General features: G+C 30.8%; 2 protein-coding genes across 2 annotated transcripts; one reads left to right on the plus strand and one right to left on the minus strand.

Annotated features, from left to right (window-relative positions):
• Positions 1-323: 323 nt before the first annotated feature.
• LOC129909868 (E3 ubiquitin-protein ligase CBL-B-B) lies at positions 324-10,664 on the plus strand. The gene is made up of 7 exons (XM_055986988.1): positions 324-1,637; positions 5,167-5,457; positions 5,518-5,634; positions 5,705-5,829; positions 6,347-6,468; positions 6,552-6,683; positions 9,297-10,664. The coding sequence occupies exons 1-7, from the start codon at positions 1,093-1,095 to the stop codon at positions 10,641-10,643; spliced, it is 2,679 nt and encodes an 892-aa protein (XP_055842963.1). The 5' UTR covers positions 324-1,092; the 3' UTR covers positions 10,644-10,664.
• Positions 10,665-16,892: 6,228 nt separating this feature from the next.
• LOC129908921 (cold shock domain-containing protein E1) lies at positions 16,893-22,966 on the minus strand. The gene is made up of 12 exons (XM_055985756.1): positions 22,674-22,966; positions 20,694-21,028; positions 20,458-20,637; positions 20,185-20,399; positions 19,819-20,026; positions 19,551-19,760; positions 19,247-19,480; positions 19,018-19,171; positions 18,782-18,951; positions 17,901-18,716; positions 17,654-17,837; positions 16,893-17,586 (listed from the first exon to the last, which is right to left on the minus strand). The coding sequence occupies exons 1-12, from the start codon at positions 22,708-22,710 to the stop codon at positions 17,570-17,572; spliced, it is 2,760 nt and encodes a 919-aa protein (XP_055841731.1). The 5' UTR covers positions 22,711-22,966; the 3' UTR covers positions 16,893-17,569.
• Between the last annotated feature and the right edge of the window lie 300 nt (positions 22,967-23,266).

Here is a 23,266-nt window from a genome sequence, read left to right on the forward strand (position 1 = left end):
ACAATATAATAGGAGTTTTTTTGCATGTCACAATAAACTTGTGTGAAAAAACATACACATAGGTATTCTAACTATCGTTTTGTTATCGATAAATTTTTACGGGCTTTTTGAGATTTTCTTTATAAATTTTCAATCACACAAGTAAATACGTAAATTGTTTTGATTTTCTTTCCTGTTTTCACAATTTCACAAAAAAAACACCTAATTTATCATATTTAAAAAAAAAAATCATTTGCTTTTAAAAAATGTTTTCTTGTTTTAAAATTTTTAAAGTGTAACCTAACCATTAAGTTTTATATTTTTTTTTCAACTTCAATTCCACACCGTTCCTTTACTGTCAAAATGCAAGTGTTCCGAAAGCTTGGCTGACAATATAACGCGGTCGCAAAAAATTCTTTTAAAATTACATTTTTTAAAGTGAATAGTTATCAAAATAGTAATGAATTTATATAAAAACATAACTTTAGTATTTCCGCAATACAATACAATAATTTATTTCATCGGAATGTTCAAATAAATGTGAAAAAATCAAATTGCAAAATTTCTATCTGCCTCAATATTCGTTTTTTTTTTTTTTTTGGTGAAAAAATTAATTTTCTCCGCCCGTCTGTTCTAATTCACATTCACTCCTGCTCACACACTAGTGTTGTGTGTCTCTGCTTTGAATATAGTGCGAAAGAAAGAGACAACAAGTGTGTGTTAAGTGCTTGATTGGTTTTGGTAAAGTGACATTTCGGACCGATTTCCTCACAAATACGACACACGAACAAGAAAAATAAAACGTAGGATATGATAAACGAGTGAATAAAATAAACGGAAGGTACACACACACACACCCACATGTTCTTTCGTCGTCGAAGATAAATAATTTCCTGTGTGCGGATTGTTCTTATTTTTTTTTTGTTTCAAATTTTATTTCATTCATTAAATTAATTTTTGTATTGTAAATCACGACGAGCAAAACAATTGAAACAAATTGTCTCTGTTTCCAATTAATCGCGCAATACCCAAAGAGCGAGCTCACACAATCCATTGGCCACAACAGCAGCAGGGAAAGAAGAGCAAAGAGATAAACAAAAAAAAAAATAAAAAATGGCGACAAGTCGTACTCGAATTCAACAATCAAAAAACATCAGTTCCATCCTCTCAAAGCTGCAAGGTGCTTTCTCCGATGCCTGTGGACCCCAAAAAATGTCCACCGACAAGAAGACCCTCGAGAAAACCTGGAAGCTAATGGACAAAGTGGTCAAGCTCTGTCAGCAGCCAAAGATGAACTTGAAGAACAGTCCACCATTCATTCTGGACATCCTGCCCGACACGTATCAGCGTCTGCGACTAATTTATTCCAAGAACGAGGATCAGATGCATATTCTGCATCAAAATGAGCATTTCAATGTTTTCATCAACAATTTGATGAGGAAATGCAAGCAGGCAATCAAGCTGTTTAAAGAAGGCAAAGAGAAGATGTTCGACGAGAACTCGCACTATCGCAGGAATTTGACAAAGCTCAGTTTGGTGTTTTCGCACATGTTGTCGGAGCTGAAGGCGATATTCCCGAATGGGGTGTTCGCTGGCGATCAGTTTCGGATTACTAAAGCCGATGCTGCAGAGTTTTGGAAGTTTAATTTTGGAAATAGGTCAGTTTATCGAGATTGAATGTTATTGTTTTTTTCTATTTTTGTTATCAATAAGTAGGCGTTTATTATGTTTTTTGTTTAAATTAAAAAAAAAAATAGAATAAGTAAAACATTGCATAGTAGGTGGAGGTAAGTTTCTTTTCAATTCATTCATTTTTGTTTACAATAAGAAAAAGTACCTACCTTCCATTGAGAAGTAACGATATACATTAGCATATAGGTAGGTCTAGGTAGATATCTACAGTAAAACCCGGATAAGTATCTCACCTTAAATGCCTTGTTTTGATAGGCACTGAAGCGGGTAAGGTACTCACAAGAACCCGCTTAAGTGCTCATAGGCACTTGTCTTTATATTAATAAATAACACTGGTCGGCAAAAAAAAAAGTCGGGAGCAAGCACTGTAAGGTGATTTTAATGAAATTGAATTCAAAACTGTTTTCAGTTTATTCCACCACGTCTAGTTTTTGCTCTATTCATCACTTTTTTCGCTGTAAAGTCTCACAAACAAATTTTTAAAGAAATGCTTTTTGTTTTTTGAACTAAAATATATATTTTTCAGAAATATTTTGCTTTTTCTTATCCTAATCGGTAGTCGAAAACTAGAATTTAGTTCAAATCTTCTTCAAAAAACAATTCGTTACGTTAAAGTCGAGAAATTACGACGAAACGTAGGGAAAAAGTATGAAATAAAAAAAATGTTATTTGCATATAAAAGGAAGTGACCAAAAAAGCCCGATTCAACATAAACATTATTCTTTACGTTAACCACTAGTATTTTGAGATATCATAAATTTATGTTTCAAAAATAATTAAGAAAATAATAATATTGAAAAAAGAATTACCATCTTTAAGATGATAAAATATGGCTTTCTGATATTGCATAAGTAGTTTTGCATTTATTTATTTTTAGAGAAATGGCTTTAGTTTGAACAAAATTCATTTATTCCAAAAACAGAATTCGGTGAAAAAACCTGCGTACTTGACTTGGGCTACACACGAAATTTCAGCCCAATTGGTTAGTAAGAACGAAGTTTGCGATTATCATTTAAAAATTTCACATTAGCCTATTATGTTGCCTATTTACATATCGCACCCTCAGTGCAAAAGAGCGATAAGTCAAAAAATGACATTTTTGAGATAATGATGAGGAAATGTTGCATTTTAAATTATCTTTCTTTTGAAGGGCTTGTTGTTTACATGAACGAAAAATTCGAAAGATTATGACTGTTTTTATCCAATTCCTACTATATTAAACTCTTTCCTAATTCCCAGTGCAAAACAGAGCTAACACAAAATGCTCACCTTTTTTCTTCAGTAATTTTAATGCAAGAAAGAGATAATCCAAAATAGTCCCATAAATCACACAGATTTTCAAATTTTGAAAAAAAAAATTATACAAAACAGAGACATTCCAAAATAATCCCCTTCAAACAATTCTTAGTTCCAATGCAAAACAAATACAAAACAAAAATATTTTATTTTTCTTAGTGCTAAAGAGTGATAAACCAAAATAGTTCTCCTTTTCTATCTGAATGTTTCCATGCAAAAGAGCGGCAATACAAAAAAGATTTTTCTTTTCTAATAATTTATATTATTTAAACAAATTTAAAAAATAAATGTATTAAAAATACAAAATAAACATAATGGTTCTTGTAATACAGCTTTGACATTATGGAAATTGCTGTCGCATGTAAAGTTTAGTCAGTATTTTGCAGAAGCGTTTTCTCTAAATGAACTTTTTTGAGTTCTCGCTCTTTTGCACTGAGGGTGCGATATATACTCAATCAAACTAAACAATCTCTCAAACAAAATAATGTTTCTCCTTTGTTTTATACGCTGATGAAAATAAAACTTGATTTCTTTCTTACAAAGTGTCATTACCCCTTAAGCGAAAGGTACTTAAAAGATGAGTTTTATATGAAAAAATCCTTTTGGTTCTAAATAAAACAAAGGTATTTATGTGGGTTAGGCATTTAAGCGAATGCACTTATCTAGGTTTTACTGTATCTATCTACTCTACCTACCTACAAACACCTATTTACTATTTTTGCTGAAACCATTTCGCAATCGACGGTATTGACATTTTCTTTTGTGTACCAAGGTGATAATTACCTACCAATCGAAGCACCTGCTTTTTTGTTTGATTATAAATTTTAATTCACTTAGAGCTAACTTTGAATTAAAATCCAAATGTAAATAGAAATGAGTAAAATATTAAATTGAAATGCGCGTTGATAATGTTTTTGAAGCATTTGCCTTCATTGTCTTTTAAGGTATTATTTTATAGAAATGTATGTACTGTAGGTACTTCTATGGTGTTAGATCTTGAAATTGAAATTTAAATAGGCGTAGGTGCATGTGTAGTTAATTTTATGAACAAATGTTGATTGTCAGTCAATTGTCAGCAATCACAAATTGTTTTTAAAAGTAAAATTCTAGCATTTAACTTCGTTTATGAAAGTTTTTTTCAGCCTGAAAACTATTTGTTGATAATTAATTTGTATTGTTCTTTTTCACATTTTGTGTTAGATAAGTAAACAAATAGGTAACTACAAAAATTCCAAGCAATCAAATATTTTGTATCTTAATTCGCTTGTACTTTTGATTTCGTATATTAAAGGATCAAAACGTTGCGTATGTAATTTTCTTAAATCTCGAACACCCAAATTTCTTTCAAATTGAATAATATTAATTTTAAAAGTAGAATCGATCATAGTATGTATTAAATGCGAATGACGATTATTATTTGTGCCATTTGCCACAAAAAAAGTATAATGAATCCAAAACAAAATACGCACTATCCGGAAAAATTAGGAACTTGAATTAAAGTCAACTTTATTTTCTGAAAGCATACAAAACTAAGCGAGTATGGGAGTTTTACTTGACTAACTTTTTAGTCAATTTTCCAATCAAAATGCCTTAATTGGAAGAATATATTCACTACTGACCAGTTTACAAAAATGTAGGCTTTTCAAAACCATTTGTGTACTCTCTCAAAAAATCGTCGCTTTTAAGAAGTTTTTACTTGCGATGTAGGTACCTTCTATTTGCAAGAAATTATGCGTTCGTATAACGATTCGAAATTGAGATTACAGTGGAACATAACATTTTCTCAGACCAAAAATAACGGTTTCTACCATAAACCATTTTATATTCTCAACAGGTGCTCCTACTATTTATTTCAATTAAAACATTTAAGTGGTAATTTTTTTGGACATGGTCCATCTTTCAATGAAAAAAGTTTTAAAAAATTATTAGCGGTACCTTCTTAGAACCTTCCTAGTTTCTGTCTTTCTTCCAAATGATTAGTGCAATTTTTTTTTATTCAAGCTTTAATATTAGGTAATTAAAAACAAAATAAACTGTGTTTGGACCTAAAAAGATTGAATTTTTTTTTGAAGGGATTTTTTATAAAAAAAAAAAAAAACATTACAAAATTTATTCAATTTTTTCTCAAAAATAGAAGGTATTGTATTATGAATGTATGTATAAATTTTACATCTTGTTTTCATGTTTTTATATTTACAGCACTTTGGTGCCATGGAAAATATTTCGCCAAGAACTCAACAAAGTGCATCCTATATCATCGGGACTCGAGGCAATGGCACTCAAAACAACAATTGATTTAACGTGCAATGATTATATATCGAATTTTGAATTTGATGTATTTACTCGGCTATTTCAACCGTGGGTAACATTGTTAAGAAATTGGCAAATATTAGCAGTAACACATCCGGGATATGTGGCATTTCTAACATATGATGAAGTTAAAGCCAGATTACAAAGATACATTCATAAAGCTGGCAGTTATGTTTTTAGGTAAAGACAAACATAAAATAATATCAAACATCAAATAATATCAAATCTATATTTTTTTAGATTATCTTGTACAAGATTGGGACAATGGGCGATAGGTTATGTTACAAGTGATGGCGAAATATTGCAAACAATTCCGCAAAATAAATCACTTTGTCAAGCACTTTTGGATGGTCATAGGTATGGATGGAATAATCTTATAATGATTCCATATCTCTATATTTGCTCTTTTTGTTTTTAATTTTTTCAGAGAGGGCTTTTATTTATATCCAGATGGGCAACCTTATAATCCTGATCTTTCATCGGCGGTTCAGAGTCCCACTGAAGATCATATTACAGTGACACAAGAGCAGTATGAATTGTATTGTGAAATGGGTGAGTTTAAAATATACCTCAAAAAAATATATGGCCAAAAAAATAACCCTTACCTAAGTTATATTGTGCATAGGTTCATATCATAAGTACCACTTTTGGCAGACTTCGCAATCACACTCTCCTTTTGTAGTTTCGCCTCTGGACTGGTGTCTTTTCTTCTCGATTATCGTCCAAAACTTGGTTAAAATAAAGATCTTAGGCCCAATTTATGCACACTCCAATAAAATTTATAAGCCTCCATTTAAAATTAGAAAACCGTCAAATCGTATACAAGTTTTAAAATTTTCCGTTTTTAATGGAGGCTTTAAATTTATTTTACAGACTTTTTATTTTTAATGCCGACTTAAATAAAATTGTATTTAAAAATAATTTCTAGTTGCATTTTTTTCTATATTAGGTACTTATGAATTCTATTTTTTTACATCTTCTTTATATAAACTATGTTCCTATTTTTGTGGTCATATGTTTTTTTGCTAATCAATTCATACACTAAAAAAATGTTTTACTTTAATTCCAGGAAGCACATTTCAACTTTGTAAGATTTGTGCTGAAAATGACAAAGACATTCGAATTGAACCATGTGGTCATTTGCTATGCACGCCCTGCCTAACGTCATGGCAAGTAGATTCCGAAGGACAGGTAAATAATGCAAAAAACCAAAACTCAATTCAATGTTTCAAAAACATTTCTATGACACAAAATTCTCTTACATTCATTTACAGGGCTGCCCATTCTGTAGAGCAGAAATAAAAGGTACCGAACAAATAGTCGTCGATGCATTTGATCCAAGAAAACAACACAATCGAAATTCAACAAATGGCCGACATCAGAATGTCGACGACGATGATACAGAGGTATAGTTAGCAACAAATTTCATAAAAAATAATTCGATTTAATTATTGTTCTAGTATTTATCCTTCTCTATTTTCATTTCTCGTTTGTATGTAAAACAAAACAAATATTAATCTATAAGTAAAGTATAATAATTAATTAATTAATTAGATAGAAAATATTATATAATGCACATAAAAAATAGTTTTCTCATAATATTTATAAGAAGTAACTCGACTAAAAAAGAAAGAATGGTATTTATATTACAATATCAATACATTTTGATACTTTCTTTTTTTTTGTTTTTTTTTCGTTATTTTTTTAGCGCATTGAGTTTATATATTTTTTTTAATTGTGCTAAAATTGTGTTCGTTCGCTTTCTTAAATCACTAATTTATTATTTATTGTTCTCTTTATACATATATAGTATATATACTTAAATATATAAATGTTTTCTCTTTTGTTTTTGTCATTTATTAAACAAATCATTCATAAAATTTTCTTTATGTAAATAGTTCTGTTTTCTTTTTTTTTATAGTTTATAAGTTTATTCACACCACACAAATCCTAAATAGTAGACTATAATCATTATTATTAAAAAAAAAAAACACTACTTTTGTAGTGCAGAAGAAACATCTATTTAGAAAAAAAAAGGCAAAATAGTTGTTCCTTGCTACGTTGTCTCTTAAAATCTAATCAAGATATTTCAATTTAAAAAATACAATAAATAAAAATCATTTCAAAAATAAAATTAAAATGCAACGTAGTACTATTTGTGCTTCCAAAGATAACTATTATCAAAAATTGAAGATGCTGCTCGTAGACAATAAGTTCACTGATCCAATAATATCTTACAACTTCTTACAACATCCATTAGGATAACAAAAACAACAATTCTGTATGCTATTATTATTATTAATTATTATTTTCTATGATTAATTCAATACCATAATTAATGAGACTGTGCTATTAAAACAAAATGAGTTTTACAATTGAGAGTAAAACCGACAAATATTATGTATGTGTATGATTTTTTGTTTGTTCTTTATTTAATTAATAAAATCATTATTTCAAACACATGAATTTACTTGTATAGAAAAAATGAAAATCTTGTTAAAAAAAGCTTTTTTTATCTCACAAAAAAAAAGAACATACATAAATTAATATTTTATTTTATTCTTAGCTATAAACAAAAAAAAAAAATATTTAATGAATTTAATAAAAATGAATTTTACTTTAAAAGGATATTTATTTTTTTTTTTTATTTCATTTTCTTGGATACTTGGTTTTTTATTTTTTTTTTTTGTAATCTTTGAGAGTTTTTGTTTGATTGGTTTGGTTTATATATTTTTTAGATTTGGCAGGCATGAAGTTTTGTTCGCGAGTTGTGTTTGGCATGTTTTGACTGATTTTTTTTTTATTGAAGAGACCACAACAGATTTGCAATTATCTATGAATGCCTTTTTTTAATGCTATATAAATTATGCAGTTTTATGCCATCACCTCTCATATTTTAGCATTTAACAGAATGCACTCATCCATGAATTCTTTTAAAGTTATCTTCATTTTAATGTGTTTTAATCAAAAAAATTTTATTTAGTTTTGAACGAAATTAGGAAAATATGCTTTATTATAAAAGTGAAAGCATTTTTGTAAAAAAAATTATTTATACAAAAAAGAATTGTACGTTTTGTAGGGCTTGTTGAACAAAGTGCAACGGTATTTTGTCTTCATTTTTCTTTAAATACTTTTTTTCAACCTAAGCAACAATAGTTTTGTAGTATCCACCGGTTATATTGACACCCAAGTCTTTAAAATCGATTAGCAAAATCCGTTTTGTATTCCAAAAACTTGAAACCATGATTTTTCCGGAGAAAATCACCTTCAATTGACTCTCTGCCTTACTTAAACCCACAATGCCTCTTATAAACCATGGATTTTCCAAGACTCCAAATTGGCATCGCTTAAAATAATCGGCGAGGTTTTGTCCTAGCCTAGTCAAGACCACAATAACAACTAGAAACCATAAATAAATTTTTTCTCTCTGATTTACTTGCTAACACAGTGAAAGCTCAATAACTTTTGGCAACTGCTGGCAAAACGCGACTCTCTTTCCAATCTTTGTACTTTGTCCACTTTTTTTTTGGAAGCTTGACTATCATTCCTTTTTACTACTTATAGGCGTTTTACTGTTGCACTTTTTGCTTCTTAGGACAAAGCTTTGATGTGATTACGCTTATCACGTCGCCAAAATCGTCTCGGTCCTTTCTTCTCCTTGTGCAGTTGTTATCTGAGCCCTTACTTATTTTCGTCGATCAAGCGCAGTCAGAAAGCAAATCATTGGTTCCTCATTTCATATCACTCCAGTGGTTTCGATGGAATTAGGTTCTGGGCTGATGATTTTTCTCATTTTGTGAGAGAATTCAATCTCAAATTACTACTCCTTTACCCAAGATATTCTTATGAAGCCTTTAAATTCTTAATTACTTTACTTAATATAGCATTATCCTTTAACGGTGAAGCCTTCAAAATTACTAGGAATATTAAACAAGAAAAAAAAATACTACCCTGCTTGTGTTTAATTTTTGCTCTATCTATGTCAATTTTAGTTTTCCAAATTTATTTTTTCACTCTAGGATTTTGGGGAATTCAACATTGCAACTTCATCCTTGCACGCTCTTAGCAACAGCATGGGCACTGCATCGCGTTCGGAAAAACCAAGTCCCCATTCATCGCCTCGCTTGACACGTCGCAGCACCACGCCTAGTCTAATGGCTGTTCAAAATGATCTATACTCTGGACACCAACCAACACTATCTATACCCACTTCCCAACCCCATCCACAGCCATCAGCGCCTCCTTTGCATGTCGTAAATGGAGCAGCCAATAGTGGAGGAGGGAAAGTTTCCAACTTGTCTTCATCTTCTTCCTGTGTCAATGCAGTTGGTTCATCAGCGGCTAAATCAACAAATCGTATGAGTGCTCCAGCAATGGGAACAAGTTCAACGGTGTCAGCTTCATCTAGCACCAATAACAAGCCCTTTGCAAAAGCTATGTCAACGGAAAACAACGAAAACTGCAATTCGTCATATGCAGTATTGCAAAATCCAAATAATGGTCACAATCACAATCCCGTTGCTCCACCCTTACCACCGAGAAAATCTTCACCAGGCGTAGACAACACAACCAAACAACAACAGCAAGGAAAACCCTTATCAGCGGGAGTACCATCTAGTGTTGCCTCAAGTTTGCTCAATTTGAATAGCTTGCCCCTGCAGGCATGCAGTCTTAGCAAAAGCACCGAAAATATCACAGCAGCAGTCGAAGTACCGAAAACCACAGCCCCACCAATCCCACGTCACAATCAAACCCACAAGAACGTTGATACCCTTGCCGATGATTTGAGAAATCATCGAATTTCCACTCCAACTCCTGTCAACAACTTAGCATCAGCCATTCCACCAGCACAGCGTTCGATTGCAGACGATGATATTGTCGGCCCGGCCGAAACCATATCAGGCATCATAGACACTAGACCCTTGGAAGCCAGAATTCCGGTCACTGTCTCTACATCATCAGCTGAGAATAATGAGAATTCACTCGAAAATAGCAATAGTGTTTACCATATGAAAAACTCATCGTCATCGGTAACACCAAATCCATATACCAAAAATGTGCGTTACAATCCACAAGCCTTTCCTAACTCAGCCTCAAGCCAACACATAGCATCATCGTCGTCGTCGACATCGACAAACGATTCGAATTCTGCTTCGCACCAGAATCCACTCTTGTACGAAAATGTGACAATCAATAACAAAGACTGCAACGTGCCATACGAAAACATCAATTTGGAATACATAGCTCGTCTCATGAATGAGGGCTATTCCAAGGAGAATGCCATTACTGCTTTGGGCATATCAAGGAACAATATTGAAATGGCATGTGATATTCTACACGAATTTGTTTCAAAGAGTAGTATTTAAAAAAAAAAAAAAAAAAACAAACGAGCAATGGTTAATATTTGTTGAATTAAAAATGAAAAAACAAACACAAAAGACGCATAAACCACAAAAAAATATCTTAATACATAGTTAACTTCATACTCTCATTCATTCACAAACCCCCTCACTATTTATCATCTATAATATTATATTATTAATAACAATATATACATAAATATAATCATATTTTTATTACGCCGAAAATGGAATCATAGAATAGACAAACCAAAAAAAAAAAAATTAAGATACATTTTGTAAATAACAATTTCGTTTACATAAATATTACTTAAACCCAACATATTTATAATATGAGTTAAAACAAAAAAAATACAAGAGTGTCTCGTTTCTAATTTTTTTAAATTTTATTTTTCGGCCCATTTTTTATGTAGCCCTACGTTGTTACCCATGAGTCTGGGTCAGTTAGACCAATGATTTTAATTATTGATTTGATTTTGTAACAGAGTATAATTTCTTTGAAGACGATAGGTCACGAACCCAAAAAAAAAAAAAATGGTGAATGATTTCATCCTGGGTCAATTTGAATTACCTCTAACAACGGAGGTTTAAATAATCATTAAAAAAAAAACTATACAAAATCATAAAAAAAAACAATCATATCGTTAATCGTTTAGTTTAACTATTAAAATCAAAGTATAATATTGATGCGCCTTAGTAAGAGCTTCTACTTTTTTTATTTGAACCAATCACAAAACTCCGCATTTAAAAATCTCTTTTAATAGCTATCTCAGGTTTTGTTTCATCGATTTTCCAAATCGTACATTAAGTTAAGTTGGAAAAAAAAGCTATTTATGCATTCGATCGTTAGTCACGTGTAGTCAAATCTACCATCACGTACAGACACATTTGCTTTTTTACTGTTCATATTTGCAAACTCTCTTGTTTGGTGTAATTACAATAGATTCTAGTTCGAAACCATCATTCAATTGGAATTCCATACTTCATTAAAGAACAACAAAGAAATGTCACGTACATACCGAAACAAAATCAAAATAGATATTATATACAGGTCGAAGTAATATTTATTTCAAAAAATCTAGGAAACTACTTGTTTGTATAATGGTTTAAGAATTGTTTAAAAAAATTTCCTCACATTAAAGCATAACATCAAAAGTAGTCAAAAACCTTTTTTTTTGTATTTTCTAACTGTAATATTTCAATAATGGTAGCTGGTCGAGTATTTTTGACTTGGGATTCAAGTTCAGCACATCGACAACATATGGAAATGTATAGTTTATAGTTTTCGACATCTAAAATCTTGTAGTCTTGTGTTAGTCTCCTTTCTAAAATGTTAACTTAACAAAAAATCTCGTAAGATACATATGACATTCGTCACGTACAGCAAAAACTTTCGTTTTTCCTTGGCATGCACTACTAAAAGAGTATTCTTTGCAGATCTATTGAATATATAAGTAGATTTGGGCTTTGGATACCCTGTAGAGCAATTAATCATTATTATGATAATCTTGCAAATTAATTACATGCACAAGAATGGAGTAGTCACTAGGGGTTGCTCTTTCATGGGGTGTCATGCCACACATTATTATTTAGCCCTATCGTGAGTTTCACGTATTCCAACCGAAAAATTTGAATTTCACTTTCCCCTACTACGAGTTTCGGGCGAAAAGTTGTTCACGGTAATATGCCAGATAGTCGTTAGGTGTTTACTTACTTAAATTTTCGTGGCGAACAAAGAACTAGTTTAGCAAAAAATGTTTATTCGCTTCGATTGAAACTCATAATAGTTTTTAAAAACCTGGTGAACAAAACTATTTCGGGTGGCAAAATGTCCACGTGAAACTCAGGATAGGCTGATTATAATTATATTGATTTTTCCAAATCAAGTCTTATTAACAGTTTCACGTGTTTATTTCACATTTCCTCCATTGTGACCCTAGGAACAAAGTTGTTCATATTCAAAAATTCCACTCATCAATCAAATCAAATATCAACAACTATTTTTTTTTAAATTCATGTAAAAGTCAGCATCTTTCGTAGTTGAATCATTTTCTTCAAAGTCAGCATCTTTCTTAGTTGAATCATTTTCTTCAAATAGTGTCCAATGGGTTCGTTTTCATAGAAAGTGCTAGCTATTTTATATTGACAAATTAAACTTTATTAAAATAAAAAAAAAATAATTATAGTTGCAAAATCATCGGGGATTTCGTTTTAAATTTAATCATTATTTCCAAATGGCGCCCAACGGATACATTTTTCATGGAGAATGCTATCAACTTAATATTGAAATACGTACATACTAACAAAATCAAAATAATCTATTTCTTAAAAGCTCAAATTATCTAAAGTCATTCCAAGTTATTTTCCAATGTCATTTTAGTCGATATTTATTTTTTTTTTTATTAAAGCACAAGTATGTATGTAGAACTGGGACAATTTTCAATATAAACGAATTAATTTTATTCGATCGATTTTGATATTCTCCAAAGATCTTTATTTTTTTATATATTTTCATAGATATTATTCAAATGTTGGTAAAACAATTAATAAAATATTTAATTTATTGCAAAAAAAAAATTATAATATATTTCTTTCTATTTTATAAGAAAACCGAAAGACACTCAAATCAACAAAAATAATATCAACGTAATGCAATATTTAATCATCTCAAATAATTATAAACAGTCATACCGTGTAAAGAATACTTATTATACTCTTTATATAACAAAATAAAAAAAAAATAACAACAAAAGTAAAATTAAATGAATTTATTATTATATTTCATCATGGTAATGCACTCTTAAATTAAAAAAAAAATAATTGTAATTTGCTAAACAAAAATGAAAAGAAAATGCCTCATACAATTAAATAAAAACAAACAAAAAAATGATAAATTAGTGAGAATTATTTCCCATATTTGCTGTGGAAAAAACTATTTGAAAACTTTGTTTTATATTCTTAAATAAGTACAAAGTACTATTTCAGGCAATCAATTTGCTTAAAACAAACAACATTTAAGAATTTAATGAAAATTAAAATTAAAAAAAAAATACATTATAGTTGAAAGGAAGAATAATGAGTTTCTTGCATACATTTTCCTACTTCATTCATTCAGTCATTTAATCATATACCTACATAATAAAACCGAAAATTCTAATCATTTAAATTTGTATGTGTTTTCTTATTTTGTGTTGTTTATAATTTTTTCAGCGTAGAAAGTTGTTTTCATAGGTAAGTCATAGTGATATGCATTGGCGTATCCAGAAAAAAATTTGGAGGGGGCTAGAAAATTTTTCAAACATTTTTTAGAGGGGTACGAAAAATTTGTCTCTCTAATATATTCACCTTTGATCGGGAGTGAAGCTCTGTGCTGCGGTACTGAAAGTGGTATAGTAGCATTTAACTGCTCTCGACGTCTACAGCTTCGTAATACTGTCTCCTGTCTCCTGTTTTCAAAGTTCTTGTGTGACAAACACCATTTTCGATATAAACGCCCATGAAATCACTTTTAAATTTCACGTAAAATAAAATATCATACTCTTCATTTGGATCAATTTCAAAAACTTAGAAATTGCTTCGAACTGTCATAGCTGAAGGATCATCCTTTTTAATTTTGTTTCTGAAGTTAAATTATTACTGCTGGATGCCATTTTATCGGCAATTTTAATGGAAAAAAAGAAGAATTCAAAAGAAAAAATAAGGAGACACAAATAAGTTATGATAATATTTTGTCCAAAAATTATAGATTCATTGAAAAAGGCACCAAATTTACAAACCGAAATAATGTGAATTGAATTCGATCAGAAAATTTAAATGAGTGAAAAATGCAGAAAGTGAAAGTCTAGAAACTAATTTTCCATTAAATTATTTTAGATGTTTAATTCGAAATATATATTTTTTCATAATATGTTGCTTTTTTAATCCGAATTCGAAGTCCAAAGTGGCATTTGCTGAAAGAAACCATTAGTTACATATGATGACCACTAAGATTTTGAGATATCAAATATTTCTATTTCCAATAGCTTTGAGAAGTATATAATTTTTGAAAAAAGTGTTTATTGAGATTGCATAAGAACTTTTGCAAAACTAAACGGTGTATTATTCGACGTACGTATTATACTAAAAAGTGATCTGAAGAATTTCGAATTGGACTTAAACCCGAAAAAAACCACCCAACCCCCAGCTACAGCTAAGGCTCTTACTCAAACAAACACAAATAGCCGTTTCAGAATTTGAAGGGGGCTCGAGCATCTGAGCTGCCTCTTAATCTATAAGATTTACGAACAAGTTTCAGTCAAGCATATATATTACAATGAAATTGGGTAAAAAATAATATGATCTGGAAGGCTTGGGGGGGGCTTGAGCCCCCTGAGCCCCCCCCTCAATACGCCACTGGTGATATGTATTTGATTTAACTTTGGAAACATTTTTTCGAACTTTTCGAAATATATATCTTTATACAGGTAAGTTAAAGTGGTTAGAATTTGGAAAACATATGAATAATGTAAGAATTTTGGAACCTCAAAAAGGTACAGGAGGGAAACTTGACTGGACTGGAAAAATCAAATATGCATTTATAATAATGGGGTTTTCCATGGGTAAAATAAATCAATTGATTTTTGATCTAAATCTGTCAAAACCCAAATTTCCGGTTTTTGCAAAATAAATTGATTTATTTTTGATTTAAGATCAAATCTGCATATCAGGATTTTTGGGCATATTTAATCATCTTTGCAATAATGATAATATAACTTCCACTAGCAGCTTGACAGACACAAGTTTTCCCTATTTTTTGTAATTTATTTTGGTCGGATAGAGTTTGATTTTATTAATACTACTAAACAAATAAATTTGATAAAAAAGTGGAACCAATTTTAAACGAATTGGCAGATTCATAATTAAATGAAAATTTTACAGCATGTGTTAACACGTACACGAAGTAACACTAATACAATTGCTAAAAAAATTAATTTCAATAGTGTCCCATGTGTCACGAAAATTATGTGTTTAGTGTAATGCAGTTTTTTTTACTTTTTAACCAAAATCAAGTTGATTCAAACATCTAAAATAATTGTGATAAACTTACCTATAAAAGGACTAACAAATTAATTATGATTTTCTTGGTTTTAAATAAATGTTCGTTGGGCGCCAGTTTATTACTAATGATAATATTATAAGAAAAGCTAGGAATCTCTTATAAGAATTTCGGTCGTTGCTTTTGGGGACCTGCAGGAAAAAGAAATAAACCTTCATATTCTCTAACTGCATAGAACCTGGTGGTTACATAATCGGCCTTATCACAAATTCCGTTCGTATCGGAAATTTACTACGATTCTCGAAAAATACAATCACAAAATCCGATCGTAGTGACGATTTGTACGGAATCCGTTGGTAATGGATAATTTCATAGAAAACGTCGCGGCAAAGCAATTTAACAACTGAAAACTAACAGATAAGAGTTCGCTAGTGAATATTAAAATAAAAATGGAAACAATACAGAGCCCTAAGCCTCAACATCGTTTTTTTTTAAGGGACTTGGATTCTTCTAGTACAGCTTGTATTGAACTGTTCAACAGGAAGTTTCGAGCGCAATAATTTTATTAGTGGACCTATTGCCATTCCTCGAAATTTCAAGACCCAATAAAACCCGTCTATTAACCAATATAGCTTTAAACAACCACAAAGTTATAGTCTCATGATTTCTGAATGTCGAAAAAGCATTTGAGAGCGTATGGATAAAAGCCCGTATTCATAAACTTTATATAATAGGTTTTCATTGGCACTAATAAAAATTGTTTTTCTCTACAGATTTGAGGAGATTTTCATTAGGAAATGCTCAATCATTTACTTTTTTCCTTCATGTTACGAGAAGCTTAAAGCCTGGTACGCAGATTGAGCTAAATTTTAACTCTCATAAAAATTATAGAAAAGGTTTAGCTCGGCTGAAATTTATTTCGATCTGCGTACCAGGCTAAAGTGGCAATCCTGTTCTAGTATTTTTGTTTAAAATTAGTAAAGTCGTGGAAGGTTTAAGATGTTAAGATTTAAAAATAAAACACGATGGGCACGAAAACATTAAAAGTTTTTAGTAAAAAAAAAAGCATGAAATTCATGCCCTGAGCCCTAAGGAGTGTAATATGTTGATTTCTTTTGGTATAATATGCGGTGGGTCGTCATCTTGATTTTCTTATCTATTTGATAGCCAAGTATAGAAAAACTGCGATTTTTTTTTAAATTAAAACATTTGAATGTGGATTATTTTTATGAAATATGTATAATATATTTTCATAATATCTTTGTTGACATACAATTTAATTGGATATGAGTCCCGTATTTTGCGCATATCTGTTCCACATTTAATTTAAAAGCTATGAGTTATATTGTTTCGATAGTTTTGTTGTTGTCTTTTAATAAATTATAAAAAAAAATATATATAATGGAAAGTCAAGAAATTAATATTGCTCTATAAGTTTTTGATTTTTTTTAAATTTATGTATGTACAATTATTATTGTGCATGGTATTCTTTTGCAAAGCACAATTAACAGGAGATTATGAAGTTGAATGTTGAGTATAAGGTCGTCGTTGTTGTTGTAGTTTTAGTTTAATCCCAAAATTCAGTCATTTCAATAAGAAATAAGCTGTGTACAGTACAATGTACGTTATAATTATAAGCGAATATATATGCAATGTTTTGATAATTTGTTTATTTTTTTTTTTTATTTTTTTTTTACTTCAATTTTTTTTCGTATATTTTTTTTTTATAATTATTTTGTTGTGTATTTTTACTTAATTATTATTTGTAAATTATTTTGTTTCAGTTGACGAGCAGTAATCAGGCATGTTTATGAAGATGGCGCCAAAAATTGCTGTTTTTTTCTTTTGCTTTAATTCATCACTGTAAGTGTACGTGTGTTGTGTCGAATTTTTGTTTCTACTCAACTAATGCTCCTACAAATAGAAAATAGGGAATTATTATTTTAAAATGTGATATATTGTATATATTCAAATTATGTACCAGGAATTCTATATAAACGAGCCTGTGGAGAAAATCCTTTGCCCTGGGGCCCTTTGGGAGCTCGAGTTACAATGAGACGTGGCAAGGAATCATCAGTTGTGCTGTTCAGCTTCAAGCGGGATATTAATCTATCTGGCCTATCGTTTATTTTTACAACATTGCATGCTGATGATTTGCCATTTCTCTGTCAATTTCAAATTTTCGGTTAAAATTGTATTTTTGTTTTTTTATTGAAAGTAATATTTACCTGATTTGTTACCACTGAAAATTCAACAGTATCTCCTGGATGCAAGGCTGCAGTACTGCCTTGAACTTCAGACATGTGGAAAAACAACTTTTTGCCTTCTTCAATTTCATAGTTCAAGAATCCAAACTGACCCTTAATTGAATCCACAGTGGCACGCTTCTTTTGGCGCACGGCAGTTATTTCAGCGGCACGTCCCGTCTCGTCGATTTTAAAAGTAACCAAGTCGTTCTTTTGCAACAGATCTCGTCGGTTTGTCAAACTAGTTATGCCAAATTCATGTTGTGACATAGTTACTCCCTTGTCATTGAGAATCTCAACAAGTCCAGCATATTCTTGTTGATCGGGATTAATGCAACGCAATGGGCGAGCAACAACTCCATTGTAGATTGGCTCCAATACGGATGGTTGTTTAATTGAGCCCTTTGGCAAAGTACGAACATTCTCTGCTGGCAAACAATTGCCCGATGCCGAAGTGTTGCCATTTGGCGAGAGTGTGTATTCAACTTCTTGACCCAATTCTAGCCAATTAGGATTGCCAACGTAGTTGCTGAAATGGAAAAATACCTCTTCGTCGTGAGATAGAGTTTCAATGAATCCAAAATTCTCTTTGATAACGGCAATAAATCCTCGATAGGTGTGGCCCGGTTCGGCAAGGTTATTATTTTCAGTTTTGAAATCTTCGATTTTAGGAGCACTGAATCCGTTTTGGTTGTTGCCTCCATTTGCTACTGCCTCGTCAGATTGATTGTTTTGGTTCGTTGCATTGTGTTGCAGTTGAGTTATATTAACAGCAATGAATTCTTTGTTTCGTTTTACCTTAAAGAGAAAAAGAATATAAAATGTAACCAATTTTTTTGTTTTTTGTAAAATTATGTATTTACCAAACATATGTCAAAGCGAACTCGATCGCCAATTCTTGGTGGTTTTTCGCAGTCTTTAAGAAAATACATAATAGTCTTTTTGCTGTCACCGTGGTCGTATGTTATAACACCACCTTCTACTCGGTCTTGTGACTTAACTGGGCTTTTTGGTGCTTCACGAGTAACATAACCTGTTAAAAATTATAACTCATGTAATAATACCAAGTAATCAATTTTTTGTATATATTATAGTTTACCCTCAATATTGCTTGCCATTAAAGTTTCAAATTGAACCGTATTTGGTGGAAGATATTTGATTCGAATTGCATTTAAACGCGAATTGTTATAAGTAATACCTGGTTCTTGAACACAAGTAAATTCCACTTCATCTCCAAGAGCAATTTCACGGCTCTAAAAAATTGAAAATATGTATATAAATTATTTATTGTGTTGTTTTTGTTGATTAGAAACAAAATTAAAACTTACAGTATCCAAAACTTCTGTAAAGTGGAAGAATAAACGTACATTGCGCTCAACGCAACGAAGAAAGCCAAATCCATCTTTAAGTGATGATACAATTCCTTGCTCACGTTTTTCACCAGAAACTTTAAATGTCTCATCAAGCAAGGATATAGATGTTGCCCTCTGCAATTGATCCCGCCTATCAGTAGCCAACAAAAATTGAACCCAATCGCCATGACGCAGAGTAAAATCTCCCTTCTGCAAAAAAAAGTTGGTAAAGATAATTATTTTACAATGCAATTTGTAAAAATAAATAAAATCTACATACTTGATCCTTGTCTCCGAAAGGAACCTCATCTTCAGAATAATCAGCTGCTCGGAAACGAATACGCCCGGGAAGTGGATCGCTAGTTTGACGAGCTGGATTGTTGCGATCCAAAGGTTTCAAAACCTGTCCCTTATAAATTGATGAATCAACGTCTTCGAAAATAACTGACCCAGGAGGCAAGCGAGTTATATTGCATGCGAATTCTCGCCCCTTTATGGAAGATTATATTAATTTAATTTGTCTGAATTAGAGTTTTATGATATATTACGTTTCTTGTTTGAATGGTAAACTCAACATCATCGCCTGGGCGTAGTTCGACATTGCCTTCAGCTTCTGAAAAATGAAAGAATATTTCCTTCACAACATCAGCCCTTTCGATAAAGCCAAAGGATTCCTTCATCGAGCAAACAACACCGCGATACTTAACTGGCTGCGCTGGGTTCTCTAGACGAATATGGCAAGCACCTAAATTTCCTCTGCAATTAAATGAAAATTAAATGTTTAGGTTTTATTTGGGCCTTAATGATCTTTATTTTTGGATGCAATTAATGAAACACTAATTCATCTTATTGTTACCCTACGTTTCAATTCAATTTTGTTATATTTTTTTTTTTTTTAATAAATGAATATTTACCTTTGGTTAGTAGCAATCTGAAAGCTGACCTTATCACCAGCTCTAAGATTGACATTGCCCTCAACATCGTCTTTGGTATAGGGTAGAAAGAAACATTCACCACGGTTTTCATAGCTAATCCGACCGGTAGTTTCGTTTGATGCTAAAAGATTATTGACGCAATCGGTTCGCAACTCAGTTGTTACAGTTCCGGTAACGCGCTCCTCCGATAGAACCTCAAATATACACAAAAATTGTTAGATCTGATTCTTCAATTTGATTTTTTATACTTACAACTTCGGGAGCAATTTTCGAAACTTGACTGGCAATTGGCTTTCCAGTTCGTCGGTCATAAGTCATTTCAAACTCAACGGGATCGCCGATTTTCAAATGATCGATGTTACCGCTAAATTGCGAAAAATGAAAGAAAAGACGTGCCTGACGTTCACAGCACTGAATGAATCCATACGAATGCTAAAAGACAAATTTTCGTTTTATTTGTTTTGTGTTGTTTATAATATATTTCATACCAAAAGTTTCTCAATGATACCCGTCTCGCGAGTTGTTTGACTAGAATCATTGTTACCCGTGGTACTTGCTGCTCCAAATGATGACGAAGATGAATTACCAGTTGTATTGATGCCATTCGACAAAACACTATTCGATGAGAATACCCCAATAGTATTTTGCTCTTCGTTTGCGTCAAATATCCCAATTGTACTTTGGGGTTGCGGTGGTGGTCCCAAAGTTGAGTCAAGAGTAAAAGTTCCTATTGGTGGGAAACTTGTTGGCATATTAAGATTTCTCATGGTGCTCATAAAGAAAGCATCATCGTTTGGACCATTATCGTAATTCTCATAAATTTCTGTGGATAAAATGGTGGTAGAATTTGACGATAAATTTTAGACAAAACAGAAAAAAAACACAATTTTTTAAAACAAATTTTTGAAATTATATGAATACAAGAAAGACAAATCAAATTTATATAAAAAAAATATTTTTTGTTGAAGAAGTTCAGTGAGTCGAGAGGGATATTGATGTTCTTTAAAGTAAAACAAAAATAAATAAGTCAGTCCATCATTACCCGAATCAAATTGTAAAAGTCAACCTGAATGGCACAACTTAAAAATCGGAATGCAACGAATCACTTCAAAACTCACTATTTTATTCTACATGAATTTAATATTTTGTTCTGGTTTCCAACATGGATCGAAATATAATTTCCGATTCAAATCGAAAAATGTATTAACTGTAAATCAATAGAAAAAAAATGTTGCGCATACGCCACAGTTGCCGGTGATGTTTAAACTAAAATATTTCTTGAACAAAAATGAATAAATGCGATGTTTTTAATGATTTTCTTTTTCCTGCAGACCTAGTGGAGTGGAGTATAATTTCATACTGAAAACTGTGACTTAAGAATAAATTTTCATCGTTCCTATGAAAGCTTGAAGAATGAATTACACTGGTCAATATGGGTTTGTGTCCCGGAGCCCCTTACTACATTTTGATATTCTGATGCAGTCTTAGAATTTCTCTACCATACAGGGTTTTCGGTATACAAATTTCAAAGAAACAATGGAAAAACTGGACTTTTTGAAAACAAATTGTATTTCAGATACGAATATCTCATATTCAATACAATTTCATTGCTAAAAATAACATTTTAAAGTTGTGATATCTAGTTTTTCATTTCCGCCTCAAATATTTGTATGAATGCTTTGGCCTCTTGGTTCTAAAATAAATGCAATACTTGTACCCAATTTTAAAGGTATTGTATGTATTATGTTCACAGGGTGTTTAGGTAAAACAAAAATTCCACGCCAAATAATGAAAATAATTTTTAAGGTTCTTTATTCGAGTGGAAAAATGTCATAGAAATGAAAAAAAAAAAAAATATAAACAGGTTGATTTTTTTTGGAACACAGGTTGGTATTAAGTTACTTTAACATTTGTGAAAAGTCTTCAAGTTTCCTCCGTCCGCTAGTCCTGTTATATATGTAGGTTCAAAAGTCACAACTTATATCTACAAAAAATGTTGGTTTTAGAGAAAAAGAAGCTTTAAAATTTGTAGATAAGCTAATTCTACATAAAGTTCTCCTTTAAAACACAATGTTTAGAAAATAAAGATTAGAGCATCACAAAAGTATGCAATTTTGTTTAAATTATAAAAGAAAATTTTAAGTGCTTTAAGAATGAAAATTTTAAAATAAGCTCAGCTTAAAGTGTGTACAAAATTTATTTTCTCTTAAACCTAAGCAAGAACTTGCAGACAGGACTAAATTTTTCTTTTTACAAGTTTATTTTTTAAGGATTGGTACAAAATAACAGAAAAGAAAAATATTGGAATACAAAATTATGTTCTAATAGAATTTTCTATTATTATACAGAATTTAAGAATGAAGGTTTGAATGAACTTTCATTTATATTCTGCGGATTACGAACTTAAGCATTTTGTTAACTTTTTTTAAAATTGAATTACTCATAATTAAAAACATTATAATACATACCTTCTAGGGCTCTATAGTTTTTAGCTTGGGTGTTCATATTAGAGGGAACCCTTTTAATGTTGTTGGTTGACTTTTGCAAACGACTGGCTATTTAATGATGAATAATACTCAATATATAGCAACTCCTGATTTCTCTCTCTCTCTCTTTGCTTGTTTATTATTATTATTATTACTTAATTAATTGCTTTTATTTTTTTTTTAAACACGAAATTCGTTAGTTAATCGCTTTTAATTTTATTTTATTATAACTATTTTTTTTTTAATTTTGTTTTTTTTTTTTTATTTTATTTGTAATTTTTTTTTTAAATTTAAATTTAAACTTCTTCAAGCAAGGCCATAGAAAATTAAAACAATTATATATGTAGAACAAATTTAAGGAGGTCGAAAGGTACGTAAGAACTTTTTTTTTTTTTAATTTGAGATTAAGTTTATATTTAATAAATTCATTTATAATATATTAATCGTGTTGTAGTTACAATTTTTATTTTTTTTGCTTATGTTTTTTTTTTTTTTTTTTGATTTTTTGACTTTAGAATGTAGTAATTTTTGTGTTTAATCTATATAATATATTGTTCATGTTGTTGCAATGTTGA

This window comes from Episyrphus balteatus, chromosome 2 (genome assembly GCF_945859705.1).
Source record: "Episyrphus balteatus chromosome 2, idEpiBalt1.1, whole genome shotgun sequence".
Lineage (NCBI taxonomy): Eukaryota > Metazoa > Arthropoda > Insecta > Diptera > Syrphidae > Episyrphus > Episyrphus balteatus.

Bases quoted from the DNA above. Each gene is read 5' to 3' on its own strand.
- LOC129908921 (XM_055985756.1), bottom strand. From the start codon at position 22,710: ATGAACACCCAAGCTAAAAACTATAGAGCCCTAGAAG. The intron at 20,400-20,457 runs GTAAGTATAAAA...TGTATATTTGAG, and splicing joins CGAAAATTGCTCCCGAAGTT to GTTCTATCGGAGGAGCGCGT. The intron at 19,172-19,246 runs GTAAGTTTTAAT...TCAATTTTTTAG, and splicing joins TTACAGAAGTTTTGGATACT to AGCCGTGAAATTGCTCTTGG.
- LOC129909868 (XM_055986988.1), top strand. From the start codon at position 1,093: ATGGCGACAAGTCGTACTCGAATTCAACAATCAAAAAACATCAGTTCC. The intron at 1,638-5,166 runs GTCAGTTTATCG...TTATATTTACAG, and splicing joins AAGTTTAATTTTGGAAATAG to CACTTTGGTGCCATGGAAAA. The intron at 5,830-6,346 runs GTGAGTTTAAAA...CTTTAATTCCAG, and splicing joins TGAATTGTATTGTGAAATGG to GAAGCACATTTCAACTTTGT.